Source organism: Pristiophorus japonicus, chromosome 1 (genome assembly GCF_044704955.1).
Source record: "Pristiophorus japonicus isolate sPriJap1 chromosome 1, sPriJap1.hap1, whole genome shotgun sequence".
NCBI lineage: Eukaryota > Metazoa > Chordata > Chondrichthyes > Pristiophoridae > Pristiophorus > Pristiophorus japonicus.
Genome location: NC_091977.1, coordinates 143872286 through 143887019, shown reverse-complemented (window position 1 = coordinate 143887019; position 14734 = coordinate 143872286). Strand labels below are relative to the sequence as shown.

Below are 14734 nucleotides of genomic sequence, written 5' to 3'. Positions count from 1 at the left end.
CTTTGTTCTTTCCTTGTGAAAATTGTGAAACTTTTAAACATGTTGGACAGCCTATTAGAATCTCACTTTTCATTTATGGTGCACCTGATCACTATTAGTATTACTATAAATTGCAATGTAAATGAATGTATCAGAATTATACCCAGGGTGTGAGTCACTAAGCTTGCAAAGCTATTAGTCGTAAAGAATGTCATGCTTTCCCTTTAATAACAAAACTTTCAATTACAGACAATGTAAACAAATATTTAGCAATTGTACATTAATTGGAGTCCTCACATTACACAAGGCAATAATGTGAGGAAAATAGATTGTGTACAAAACACTCAATAACAATAATATTAATTTAGCGCCTTTAATGTAGAAAAGCATTCCAAGGCACTTCACAGGAGCGTTATCAAACAAAATTTGACAGCGAGATACATAAGGAGATATTAAGGCAGATGACCAAAAGCTTAGTCAAAGATATAGGACTGGAAATTCGGTCTTTTGCCACCCCTCTTAGCGCCCCGGAGGGGCAGCAATGGCGGTGGAAAGCACTTGCACCCGGGCGGCCATCTTCCAACGCCTCGCTGGGACATTCAGTGCCGGGTTTGCGGGAACGCGGAGCAGTACCGCCCGGCAGAGACGAGCTGGTGTGCAACGCCTCTGGTTGCAACACCAGCTCGATATTTGGATCACGCCTGCTCTGTAGCGCCCCATAACGCACCCTAGTGGGAACATCTGGGAAAGCTGCCGTTCCAAGCTGTACCGGCCGAAGAGATTGAAGAAATGTCTACCTCAGGTAAGTGTGATTGTTTTTCTTTTTCTTACTTTTGCGAATTATTTTGGTGTTGCATCAGTAATGAATTGGGAATGTTTTTGATGGGATTTCATCAGATTTTTTTTTCTATACGGAGGCTTCTGTTAGAGCATTCCCAAGCCAGCTGTTTAGCTTGGGATTTTCAGTGGCTCAGCCGGCCTAGTGCCCTAAAAGAGGCGTGGACACCTCCCATGATGCTGCACTCCAAACTCAGGGCCCAGCTGGTGAATTTTGCGCCAGTAGACGCAAACCAATTCCTGGCACAAAATTTACTGCTCCACCTGGTTTAACTCCGCAACAGAGGTGTGACCAAATTTCCACCCTGTAGGTTTTAAGGAGCGTGTTCAAGGAAGTAGAGAAGCAGAAAGGCTCAGGGAGGAAATTCCAGAGTTTAGGTTCTCGGCTGCTGAAGGCACAGCCACCAATGGTGGAGCGAATAAAGTCAGGGATGTGCAATTGGAGGAGTGCAGATATCTCTGAGGGTTGCAGAGCTGGAGGACGTTACAGAGATCAGGAGAGACTGTTGTATCTGTAAGCACTCTAGTAATGACTCCACGAGGTGAGGTATTGCACTTGAACTGTTGTGACCTTAGTCCATTTATTGCAGCTCCTGAATGAGGTTACAGTAAGGTGGGCTCCCTTTTATACTTGGCTACCTGCGGTGTGCAGGTGACCTCTAGGTCTCCACCAGTTGCACCCTCTGGTGGTACAGGCATATTGTATACAGTGTAAAGATACATTCATTGGTCTTATGTAACTGTACACTGAGTGTACAGGGTATATACATACACAACATCACTCCCCCCAAGTCTTGTTCCACTGGTCTTTGCACTGGGTGCTCTGGCCCTCGACTTGAGTGCTCAAAGCCCTTGCACCTTGTCTGTGCTTGGGAATGGCTCTCTCCCTGTAGACCCCCAAGTCCTTATTGCCACAATATTGGGAAATGGTCAGCAGTGGACGGTTGAAGGTTGCAGTGGGGGTTTGAGTGGGTTCTGGGTGTGATCCATGTGTGTCCATGGCTACATACCCCCATTTCCCCATTTCCTCCCCCCCTTTACATAGACCATGTGTGTGGCTCGACATTTGCATTTACATACATGTACAGAGAATGAGAGAAAAAAAATAGGATTGGCTACATCACTGGGTTTAGCAGTAGTGGAACAAGTACATTTTACAGGTAAGGTACATACATGGTATTACAGTCTTGCCCCTGGGGTGTAGGTGCAGGTGGGTGAGGAAGCTAGTTCCTCAGGACTGAGGACTGTGTCCAGGTTGTCTGATGGCGGCGCTGCGACCCCTGCCAGCTGGGTGGGCTCCAATCACTCCCTTGGCTGGGTCTCAGGGTCATTGCTATTGCCTAGTGGTGGGCAGAGCCACAGGAATGTGTGGCCTCCCTGTCCTCCTTTGAGGGCTGCAGGGTCTCCCTGCTGCCCTTCGGCGGTAGTGGAAACCTGGTCATACCAGGTCCCACCGGGAGGGCTGCAGGGTGCTAGCCTCTTGCTCCAGGTGCTGGCCCTGGTGGCCAGAGATGTAGGGCCGATCTGGGGCAGGGTGCCAGTAGTGGTGCCTGTGCCGTCCACTGATCGCTGGCCCTGCAGTGGGCAAGCTCCCACTGTGTGTGGCCACACTCCCTGGGGCATCACATTGGTCCCAGAGGCGCAGGCTACATGATCGGGTAGCCCGCTGCACCTGGGTGCTTCAAACGGGAAATTGCCCTTGGTTTTGTCGGCATGCATATTGAACCCAGCATCACACATTATTCCATCATTTACATTCATGATACATTGGCTCCGATCGTACTCAGGTACTAGTTCACATTTGTCAAATACATTTTTCCCTCAATTACATATTTTCCCTGTATATTACCAGTATCGCTGTACAATGTTACATTTAGATACTTGTGTTCATCAATTACATCTTTTTCCACGTATCCAACCGGCATCGCTGTTCAACGGTACATTTAGATACTTGCATTTGTTAATTACATCTCTCACATTAGTATCACCGGCATCGCTGTACAAAAAGTGGAACTGTCCCTTTAATTGTTCTGGATTGCCGGTCTCCTTTAAGAGGGCCTTGCAATCTTTACCCCAATCTGATTCGCTGCTCGGCATCACATGTTTCCCCCTCAACACTGCCCCTCGTGGTCTGGTCGCAGCCATTTTGATTTCAGGCACTTCGCCTCGTGGTGCAGGCGCCATTTTTACTCTCTCCACGAGGTAGGCAGCGGTGATCCTTCTCTCCCCAGGTTCTGCCACTGAAGCTGGGGATTTACCTTCTGCATCGATGTTCTTCCTTTGGAGTCCTGCCACAGCCCGGAAGGTGAGTTCTTGTCACTCGGGTTGGATCATCTCGCCGTTGGGTAGTGCGGTCTGTGTCATCGCCGCGCAGTCGAGTTGGACGGTTGGATCTTCAGGTGCTGCGATGGATCCAAATTTGGGGTACATAGGATGTCAATCGCCGGGGCCTGGAGGCTTTCCCAGCTCCAACAGATTTGGATTTGCTTCATCCAACTTCTTCCTAGCAGCGTTGGACCATCACCAGCAACGATCCACAAAGGTAGCTTGTGCATCGCGTCGCCGTAGGACACCTGGACATCCACGCTGCCAACGACTGGGATGGTGTCATTTGTGTAAGTGAGCAGCTTCGCCTGGATTGGTAGCATTTTAGTTTGTTCGATAGGGTTGTCCCAGAGCTTCTCTAAGACCGCCTGGTTCATCAGCGATTGGCTCGCCCCTGTGTCGACCTCCATCGAGACTGGAACACCGCTGATTTTGACTTCTATTTTCAATGGGGATCTCTCTGTGGAGCAAGTAAACATTCCGTATATCTCATCCTGGGGCTGAGCTGCCTCCTGGACTCTCTCTTCGTCTTCATCAGCACTGGAGCCCGGGTGATCGACCAACTCTTCAGCGACTCTGTGAGTAAAATTTCTTTTACACACTCGCTGTAGATGGCCTTTAGTATTATAGCCCTTGCAAGTATAGTCTCTGTATCGGCACTGTGGGCCCTGTGATTTCCTCCACAGCGCCAGCATGGGGCTGGCCGGTTGGCCTCCCGCGGCGGACTCAGGGATGCGGAGCTTGAGGTCGCAGTCTTGCCTCTGAAAGGCACCATTCGGTTCATTGTACTTGCTGTGTTGGAGTCCTGGGGTTGAGTCATCATCCTTCTGGAATCGCAGGCCAAGGCCATGAATACTTGGCTCACGTTAATTGCTTTCTGCAGGATGACGGTGGTGTCCGCAGAGAGCAGCCTGTGGAGGAAGCCTTCATGGTCGATTCCGATAACAAAGATGTCCCTCAGAGCTTCAGTGAGGTGGTTGCCAAAATCACACGGTGCAGCCAATTGTCTCAGGTCTGCAGCATATTTTGCAATTTCTTGGCCTTCGGGCCGCCGGTGTCTGTAGAACCGGTGTCTGGCTGTGAGGATGCTCTCTTTCAGCTTGAGCTGTTCCTGTATCAGCTTTACGAGCTCCGCGAACGGTTTCGTTGTCATCTTCTCTGGGGCTAGCAAGTCCCTGACAAGGCCATAAACATTGGGCCCACAACTGCTGAGCAGGATAGCTCGGCGCTTATCAGCCAGTGAGGTCGGTGTGTCTCCAGCCAGGTCGTTCGCGATGAAGTAGTGTTCTAACCTTTGCACAAAGGCATCCCAATCTTCCCCATCAGCGAATTGTTGAAAGTTGCCAAGGTTATTCTCGTCGCCAATTGTAAACTCTCTAGTAATGACTCCACTTGAACTGTTGTGACCTTAGTCCATTTATTGCAGCTCCTGAATGAGGGTACAGGAAGGTGGGCTCCCTTTTATGTTGGTTACCTGCGGTGTGCAGGTGACCTCTAGGTCTCCACCAGTTGCACCCTCTGGTGATACAGGCATATTGTATACAGTGTAAAGATACAGTCATGGTCTTATGTAACTGTACATTGAGTGAACAGGGTATATACATACACAACAGAGACGCGGCCATGGAGAGGTTTGAAAGTAAGGGTGACAATTTAAAAATCGAGACGTTGCTCAAATGAGAGCCAATGTAGGTCAGCGAGCACAGGGGTGATGGGTGAACTAATCTTTTCCAACACTAATAATGTCAACATTTTCTCTGAGCGAAATTTGTGGTTTGATATATTGGAATGCAATGTTTCAAGCCAACCTGCTGGGAGTCCAGCTTACTGAGTAATGCTGTTTGCAGCTATCACTTTAACCACATGATGCTGTCTGGCTGTGATTCTCTCCAGATGGTAAAGCCAATGTCTGTCAGATAAGTGTGTGTGCATGTGTACATGTGTGTGTGTCTGTGGGTTTGAAGGAGCAAGGTTCAATCGATAATAAGAATACAGTTTTAAAGAGTGAACATATAATAAAAGTAATCACATGAACAAATGACTTCGAAAGAGGAAGCCAGCATGTATCAGAGAACTGCTGCTGTTAGAAGAGGCCTGTTTTTTATTAGTCAAATAGTTAAAAAGAGCTATAATTTATACCAACCTACTTTTGTTTCTTTTGCTTATTTTGGATAGGATTTGGAATCTGTTTTTTTGTGGAATCTGAATGGTTAGTGCTGATTCCAAAATTATAGGAACTACCTGAGATGAGTCACGGAGCTAAGCAGCGAGCAGGATCTGTACTAACACAGAGACAGTGGCCTTGAAATTCTGCAGGGGTTCTCCCAATATTTTTGCTAAGGTTAGGACAGGAGATTGAGGAAACCCCTGTGGAATTTCCAGACCAGGAAGATTACTGAAGCACGCTGAATCAACAATCTTTTCTACTGCTGTTAACTCAACTCCATCACACTGTCAAGTTCAATTATTCCCCAATTATGGTGGCTCGGGAAAAGTGCGCTAGCAAGTCACAGAAAGGGCCATGATTGGGGCAGATGGAGATTTCACGCCTAACACCAACCCATACCCCAACTTCCCCCATCCCCAATGGAAACTTGCCCCTGAAGCCTGGAACTGGCATATTCCCAGATCTTCTGCAGGACTCCTGGTGGACTTACATGAGGAATGCACAGAAAAGACCTGCAGATTTCCATGACTAAGATATTTTATTGGGTTATCTCTATTTGGGTATTGGGGTGTATCAAGGCCTGGGCAGCCTCCACCAAAGGGCCCCCTGGCAGTGGAGCTTCCAGTAGCAGGGGGTTGGCAGGTGCCCAAGATGTGCCCATAGTGGCACATGGTAGCCCCAAGAGAATGTGCTGCTCTCGTATTATACAACATAATCTGACAGGGTCCGTGCTGGAAACACTGGTGCTCTCTATCCCAGCATAACCTCCAAAATCGCAGCAACTGAATTTCAGGGCCTGTAAATGATTTGCTGGAATGAACATGTTCCATAGCCTGAATGGTTCTTGGACCGCCACACTTTTGCTCGTTTAGCCTTAAATAAAAAGAGCAATAATAATTTTTATGATTTTCCTCCAATCAGAACTATCATTGCATCGCAGATGGAACCAACATTTGCCCGATCAGTTTTCCCCTGCTTCGATGAACCTGCTATGAAGGCAACCTTCGACATCAGGCTTGTGCACCACCCCCAGTTTGTGGCTCTTTCTAACATGCCAGCAATTGGTGAGTAAGAAGATAAAAGTGGCTATTCTAAAATCAATCTGGTTTCTCTAAATAAACCATGCCATTGGCAACTATTCAGAGCAACATCATTTTACATATTTTTTTTGTTATTCGTTCATGGGATGTGGCGTTGCTGGCAAGGTCAGCATTTATTGCCCATCCCTAATTGTCCTTAAGAAGATGGTGGTGAGCCGCCTTCTTGAACCACTGCAGTCCGTGTGGTGAAAGTACTCCCACAGTGCTATTAGGGAGGGAGTTCCAGGATTTTGACCCAGCAACGATGAAGGAACAGCGATATATTTCCAAGTCAGGATGGTGTGTGACTTGGTGGGGAACGTGGATGTGATGGTGTTCCCATGTGCCTGCTGTCCTTGTTCTTCTAGGTGGTAGAGGTCGCGGGTTTGGGAGTTGCTGCCGAAGAAGCCTTGACGAGTTGCTGCAGTGCATCTTGTAGATGGTATATACTGCAGCCATGGTGCGCCGGTGGAGGGAGTGAATGTTTAAGGTGGTGCCAATCAAGCGACCTGCTTTGTCTTGGATGGTGTTGAGCTTCTTGAGTGCTGTTGGCAAGAGGACAGTATTCCATCACACTCCTGACTTGTGCCTTGTAGATGGTGGAAAGGCTATTGGGAGTCAGAAGGTGAGACACTCACCACAGAATAGCCAGACTCTGACCTGCTCTTGTTGTCACAGTATTTATGTGGCTGGTCCAGTTAAGTTTCTCGTCAATGGTAACCCCCAGGATGTTGATGGTGGGGGATTCAGTGTTGAATGTCAAAGGGCAGTGGTTAGATTCTTGCTTGTTGGAAATAGTCATTGCCTGGCAGATGTGTGGCACAAATGTTACTTGCCACTTGTCAGCCCAAGCCTGAATGTCGTCCAGGTCTTGCTGCATATGGGCATGGACTGCTCTATTATCTGAGGAGTTGCAAATGGCACTGAACACTCTGCAGTCATTAGCAAACATCCCTGCTTCTGATCTTATGATGGAGGGAAGGGCATTAATGAAGCAGCTGAAGATGGTTGGACCTAGGGCACTGCCCTGAGGAACACCTACAGCGATGTCCTGGGGCTGAGATGGTTGACTTCCAATCACCACAACTATCTTCCTTTTTTGTTAGGTATGTCTCCAGGCAGTGGAGAGTTTTCCCCGCTATTCTCATTGACTTCAGTTTTACTAGGGCTCCTTGATGCCACACTCGGTCAAATGCTGCCTTGATGTCAAGGGCAGTCACTCTCACCTCACCTCTGGAATTCAGCTCTTTTGTCCGTGTTTGGACCAAGGCTGTAATGAGGTCTGGAGCCGAGTGGTCCTGGCGGAACCCAAACTGGGCATCGGTGAGCATGTTATTGGTAAGTAAGTGCCGCTTGATAGCACTGTTGACAACACTTTCCATCACTTTGCTGATGATTGAGAGTAGACTGATTGGGTGGTAATTGGCTGGATTGGATTTGTCCTGCTTTTTGTGGACAAGACATACCTGGGCAGTTTTCCACATTGTCGGATAGATGCCAGCTTTGTAGCTGTACTGGAACAGCTTGGCTAGAGGCGTGGTTATTTCTGGAGCACAAGTCTTCAGCACACAACTGGGATGTCGTCGGGGCCCATAGCCTTTGCTCTATCCAGTGCGATCAGCCCTTTTTTGATATCATGTGGTGTGAATCAAATTAGCTGAAGACTGGCTTCAGTGATGGTGGGGACCTCAGGAGGAGGCTGATATGGATCATCCACTCGGCACTTCTAGCTGAAGATGGTTGTAAACGCTTATCTTTTGCACACACGTATTGGGCTCCACCATCATTGAGGATGGAGCCTCCTCCTCCAGTTGGTTGTTTAATGATCCATTCATGACTGGATGTGGCAGGACTACAGAGCTTTAATCTGATTCGTTGGTTGTGGGATCGTTTCGACTTGTCTACAGTATGCTGCTTCTGCTTTTTAGCATGCATGTAGTCCTGCATTGCAGCTTCCTCAGGTTGACACCTTATTTTTAGGTACACCTGGTGCTGCTCCTGGCATGCTCTTCAGGACGAGGCCAGCTCAGTCAGTAGTGGTGCTACTGAGCCATTCAGAGCCGTTGCTCTCAGTGCTTCTTCCAAGTGCTGTCCAACATGAAGGAGTACTGAGTGGGACAGCTCTCCCAATTTTGGCATAAGTCCCCAGATGATGGTGAGAAGGACATTTGCAGGGTCGACTGGGTGCACTGTTGTCATGTCCGTAATTGGTGCCGAAGTCGATGCTATGTGGTCCGTCCAGTTTTATTCTTCGTATTGTTTTTCATAGCAGTTGTGTACAGCTAAGCCATTTTAGAGTCAACCATATTATTCTGGGTCTGGAATCACGTATAGTCTAGACGAGGTAAGAACAGCAGATTTCTTTCCCAAAAGGGCATAAATGAACCAAATGGGTTTTTACAACAATCCGATAGTTTCATGGTCACCATTACTGATACTAGCTTTTTATTACGGATTTATTTAATTAACTGAATTCAAATTCCCCAGCTGTCGTGGTGGGATTTGAATTCATGTCTCAGGATCATCAGTCCAGGCCTCTAAAGTACTAATTCAGTGACATTACCACTATGCTACCATTCCAGTGTAGTATTCTACCTATGTGTTAGTCGGTTTGTAATGCACTGCAAAATTATTTTAACAATTACTGTTATGAAGAGAATTTCTGGCCAGCTGCAATTTGCATGCTTTAATATTATCACACATTTCGTGCTGTATCCTCATCAAGCTTAATTAATTCCACAATTAATGCCAAAACTGTTAATTAAATATCTAGTACAATTTCCCAGTTTTTGCGGCAGGAATGCGCTTTTAGTCATCATTTTGAATGGATGCAAGGGAAGCACTCATTTATCACTCTTCTTCTATCCCTTCCAATTATCCCCAGCTATGTATATACCTTTAAAAATAAATTGCTTGAACGCAGTTTAGTGCTGGGAAATAAGTGAAGAGGGAATGTGATGGCAACCTGGGACAGGCCGATGATGGGTGGCCAATCGTTGCCAGCAGGTGGGGGGCAGTGGGTCGGGGGGAGGAGTGGTTGTGAGGATTGTCATTAGATGAACAGACAGAATGAGGCCTGAGTGTGAAGGTGGGTAGAAGGTCTGGAGGGTAGGTGGGTTAGCATGGAAGCGGGTGAGCACGCAGTGTAAGGCTAAGATGGGCAAGAATGCCATCAGAGGCCGAAGAGAAAGCAACAGCCAGGATAAGAGGTGACAAGGAGAAGGCGATGGCTAGGTCAAATAATCAGTAATGTAAAATAAAATAAAGTTTATGTAGTCCCTTATCTTTTCAACAGGACATCAAAAAGCGCTTCAACTAACATTAGCATGAAGAAAGATACTTTTCCCTCCACATTTATACATGTTTTGCAGCGAGTTCCAGAAGTAATTCAAGCGTAATTACATTTTTTGGAGTACATTCTGAGACAGGACCCTTTTTGTTGGGTTTCCACTGTGCTGCCACTCCTGGTGGGTCTGTCCTGCCGGGTTGATGGAGGAGTGTGTGACATTGGCTGAAAGGTATGATTCTGTGAGTATGACTATGTCAGGCTGTTGCTTGACTAGTCTGTGGGCGTGTTGACATTTCCACGTTAATCTGGGGCATTCTGTATGTGTGCTTCCTGATTCTGCTGGGAGCTCATTAGTCTATATCCCAATATACACAGCGTTAGAGTTTCCAAAACTTGTGACGTGCCCCTAATGCACCAAGCGTAATTAACAAGTTAAAAGAGATGAACCTGTTGCCAGCATCAGCAGAGACAAGGTGGTGATTTATTTTGGAGCTTGCAGTCTGAAAAAAACCTTGAGGAGTGATTTCTGAATGATAAGGGAGTCAAGGGTTATGGGGAGCAGGCAGGGAAGTGGAGCTGAGGCCAGGATCAGATCAGCCATGATCTTATTGAAAAGAGCTTCTGTCGTTTTTCTTTTTGCTTTTCAGGAGGGAACTGATTTTGCCCCTGATAGCCCGAGGACCTGTGAAGCCACTGTAAGATTTATTTCATCCCCACAAAGTAGGTTTAGAGTTACAGTCACGGGATTCTCAATGGGCAATTTAACAAAGTGGAATAGGAGCAGTGTAACATGGAGGAAAGGAGAGTGAAAGGGTTGTCCAACAAGATATTACGCTTTGCCACAAAGAATTTACAGGCCATGCAGATCTTATGAAAACCTCAGTGAAGAGCCCTACCTGGGAAGGCTATCAGAGAGCTTGTTCCAGCTTCTTCATGAAGATCTGCAACCAACATCATCTTCCCAGATAACTCCGCCAGTAGTAGTAAACATAGCCATGGCACTCAACTTTTACATCACTGGCTAATTTCAAGATGTTACAAGCACCTGTGGCATCTGGGTATACATTCGTTAATTCACTGACACCATTTTTAGTTCATTCAGTTTGGCGTGAATGCTGGGAAACATGATGACCCATCCAGTTTCATCCAATTGCCGAATTCTCTAAAATGCAGAGTGAAATCTGTGGCATTCATGTATAATTGTGAGCTCCTACAATAAATACCCCAAACTTTCTGAATAGAAACTTACTGAATGTACAGATTGTGTTTGATGACATAAGAAATAGGAGCAGGAGTAGGCCATTTGGCCCCTCGAGCCTGCTCCGCCATTCAATAAGATCATGGTTGATCTGATCCTCACCTCAGCTCCACTTCCCTGCCTGCTCCCCATAACCCTTGACTCCCTTATCATTCAAAAATCTGTCTATCTCCAACTTAAATATATTCTATGACCCAGCCTCCACAGTTCTCTGGGGTAGAGAATTCCCTGTGAGAGAAGAAATTCCTCCTCGTTTCTGTTTTAAATGGGTGGTCCCTTATTCTGAAATTATGGCCCCTAGTTCTAGATTCGCCCATGAGGGGAAACATCCTCTCTGCATTTACCCGGTCAAGCTCCCTCAGAATTTTATATGTTTCAATAAGATCACCTTTCATCCTTCTAAACTCCAAGGAGTATAGGCCCAACCTGCTCAACCTTTCTTCATATGACAACCCCTTCATCTCAGGAATCAACCTCGTGAACCTTCTCTGAACTGCCTCCAATGCAAGTATATCCTTCCTCAAATAAGATGACCAAAACTGTACGCAGTACTCCAGGTGTGGTCTTACCAATGCCCTGTACAGTTGGAGCAGGACTTCCCTACTCTTATACTCTATCCACTTTGCAATAAAGGCCAGCATTCCATTTGCCTTCCTGATTACTTGCTGTACCCGCATACTAACTTTTTGCATTTCATCACAAGAATCCCCAGATCCCTCTGTACTATAGCATTTTGTAATCGCTCCCCATTTAAATAATAATTGCTTTTTTATTTTTCCTATCTCACATTTTCCCACATTATAGTCTATCTGCCAAATTGTTGCCCCTCACTTAGCCTATCTATATCCCTTTGTAGATTCTTTGCATTCTCCTCACAACTTGCTTTCCCACCGATCTTTGTATCATCAGCAAACTTGGCTACATTACATTCGGCCCATTCATCCAATTCATTAATATAAATTGTAAATATTGAGGCCCCAGCACTGATCCCTGTGACACCCCACTAGTTACAGTTTGACAACCTGAAAATGACCCATTTGTCTCTGTTTTTTGTTAGTTAGCCAATCCTCTTTCCATGCTAATATATTACCCCCAACCCCGTGAGCTTTTATCTTGATCAGTAACCTCTTATCGAATGCCTTCTGGAAATCCAAATATATGACATCAACTGGTTCTCCTTTATCCACTCTGCTCATTACATCTGCAAAGAGCTCCAGCAGATTTGTCAAACATGCAAAGAATTCTGCATGCCAATGCCAGATTCACTAGAAGTAGCCATGACACGTTGTCCTGGCCAGGACTGTCGTCCCTGATCTCTTCAAGGAAGTCTTAGAGTTTATCCGATAGTTTGTGGCTGACAAAGAATACACCTGGCTGCCATGGATAATGACCATTCTTTGATGATCAAAAACAGCAGCTGAGGACCACTGCAACAAGGGCCGTGCTTTGACAAGTGTTACAATTGCGAGAACTATGAATGGTCTTGAAGGGGAGCTTTCGCTTTCTCAATAGATCAGGAGGGGTTCTGCAATATGCTCTTGTACATTTATCCTGCATAATGGTAGCTTTCTGTAACTTGCACAACTTTGCAATCCAAAATGTCTTGGACATGAAGATCCCTGGGGAGGTGGCCGCACCTGATTTGGAAGCGGAAGATCTTAGAGTATCTGCAATGAGTAGTAATCTCAGAATTGCTACCAGTGCCACATGCTAGTCAGAGCAGGAATCGCAGGACAGCTCAGATGAATACGTGGCTTGAAGAGTGGTGCAGAAGGGAGGGATTCAAATTCCTGGGACATTGGAACAGGTTCTGGGGGAGGTGGGACCAGTACAAACCGGACGGTCTGCACCTGAGCAGGATCGGAACCAATGTCCTAGGGGGAGTGTTTGCTAGTGCTGTTGGGCAGGGGTTAAACTAATATGTCAGGGGGATGGGAACCTATGCAGGGAGACAGAGGGATTAGAATGGGGGCAGAAGCAAAAGATCGAAAGAAGAAAAGTAAAAGTGGAGGGCAGAGAAACCCAAGGCAATAATTAAAAAAGGCCACATTACAGCAAAATTCTAAAGGGGCAAAGTGTGTTAAAAAGGAAAGCCTGAAGGCTCTGTGCCTTAATGTGAGGAGTATTCGTAATAAGGTGGATAAATTAACTGTACAGGCAGCAATTAATGAATATGATATAATTGGCATCACGGAGACATGGCTTCAGGGTGACCAAGGCTGGGAACTCAACATCCAGGGGTATTCAACATTCAGGAAGAATAGACAGAAAGGAAAAGGAGGTGGGGTAGCGTTGCTGGTTAAAGAGGAAATTAACGCAATAGTAAGGAAAGACATTAACTTAGATGATGTGGAATCTGTATGGTTGGAGCTGCGGAATACCAAAGGGCAGAAAATGCTAGTGGGGGTTGTGTACAGACCACCAAACAGTAGTAGTGAGGTTGGGGACAGCATCAAACAAGGAATTAGGTGTGCCTGCAATAAAGGTATAGCAGTTATCATGGGCAACTTTACTCTACATATAGATTGGGCTAATCAAACTGGTAGCAATAAGATGGAGGAGGATTTCCTGGAGTGTATTAGGGATGATTTTCTAGACCAATATGTTGAGGAACCAACTAGAGGGCTGGCCATCCTAGACCTGGTGATGTGCAATGAGAAAGGACTAATTAGCAATCTTGTTGTGCGAGGCGTCTTGGGGAAGAGTGACCATAATATGGTAGAATTCTTTATTAAGGTGGAGAGTGACACAGAGACTAGTGTCCTGAAGTTAAGGAAAAGTAACTTCGAAGGTATGGATGTGAATTGGCTAGACTAGACTGGCAAATGATACTTAAAGGGTTGACGGCAGATAGGCAATGGCAAACATTTAACAATCACATGGATGAACTTCGACAATTGTATATCCCTGTCTGGAGTAAAAATAACAGGGAAGGTGGCTCAACCATGGCTAACAAGGGAAATTAAGTATAGTGTTAGATCCAAGGAAGAGACATATAAATTGGCCAGAAAAAGCAGCAAACCTGAGGACTGGGAGAAATTTAGAATTAGGCAGACGAGGACAAAGGGTTTAATTAGGAGGGGGGAAATAGAGTACGAGAGGAAGCTTGCTGGGAACATAAAAACTGACTGCAAAAGCTTCTGTAGATATGTGAAGAGAAAAAGATTAGTGAAGACAAATGTAGGTCCCTTGCAGTCAAATTCAGGTGAATTTATAATGGGGAACAAAGAATTAGCAGACCAGTTGAACAAATACTTTGTTTCTGTCTTCACGAAGGAAGACACAAATAACCTTCCGGAAATACTAGGGGACCGAGGGTCTAGAGAGAAGGAGGAACTTAAAGAAATCCTTATTAGGCATGAAATTGTGTAAGGGAAATTGATGGGATTGAAGGCCAATAAATCCCCAGGGCCTGATAGTCTGCATCCCAGAGTACTTAAGGAAGTGGCTCTAGAAATAGTGGATGCATTGGTGATCAGTTTCCAGCAGTCTATCGACTCTGGATCAGTTCCTGTGGACTGGAGGGTAACTAATGTAACACTACTTTTTAAGAAAGGAGGGAGAGAGAAAACGGGTAATTATAGACCGGTTAGCCTGATGTCGGTAGTGGGGAAAATGTTGGAATCAATTATTAAAGATTAAATAGCAGCTCATTTGGAAAGCAGTGACAGGATCGGTCCCAGTCAGCATGGATTTATGAAAGGGAAATCATGCTTGACAAATCTTCTAGAATTTTTTGAGGATGTTACTATAGATTGGACAGGGAGAACCAGTGGATGTGGTATATTTGGACTTTCAAA

The 14734-nt window shown here is 45.9% G+C and overlaps 1 protein-coding gene across 3 annotated transcripts in view; it reads left to right on the top strand.

Annotated features, from left to right (window-relative positions):
* The window catches only part of LOC139265923 (aminopeptidase Q-like), a 352506-nt gene that overhangs the window by 82445 nt on the left and 255327 nt on the right, over nucleotides 1–14734 (top strand). For all 3 annotated transcript variants that reach the window (XM_070883537.1, XM_070883528.1, XM_070883519.1), the window contains exon 2: nucleotides 6230–6372. In XM_070883537.1, the coding sequence (XP_070739638.1) occupies nucleotides 6230–6372 (143 nt within the window). The remainder of the gene's footprint in view (nucleotides 1–6229; nucleotides 6373–14734) is intronic.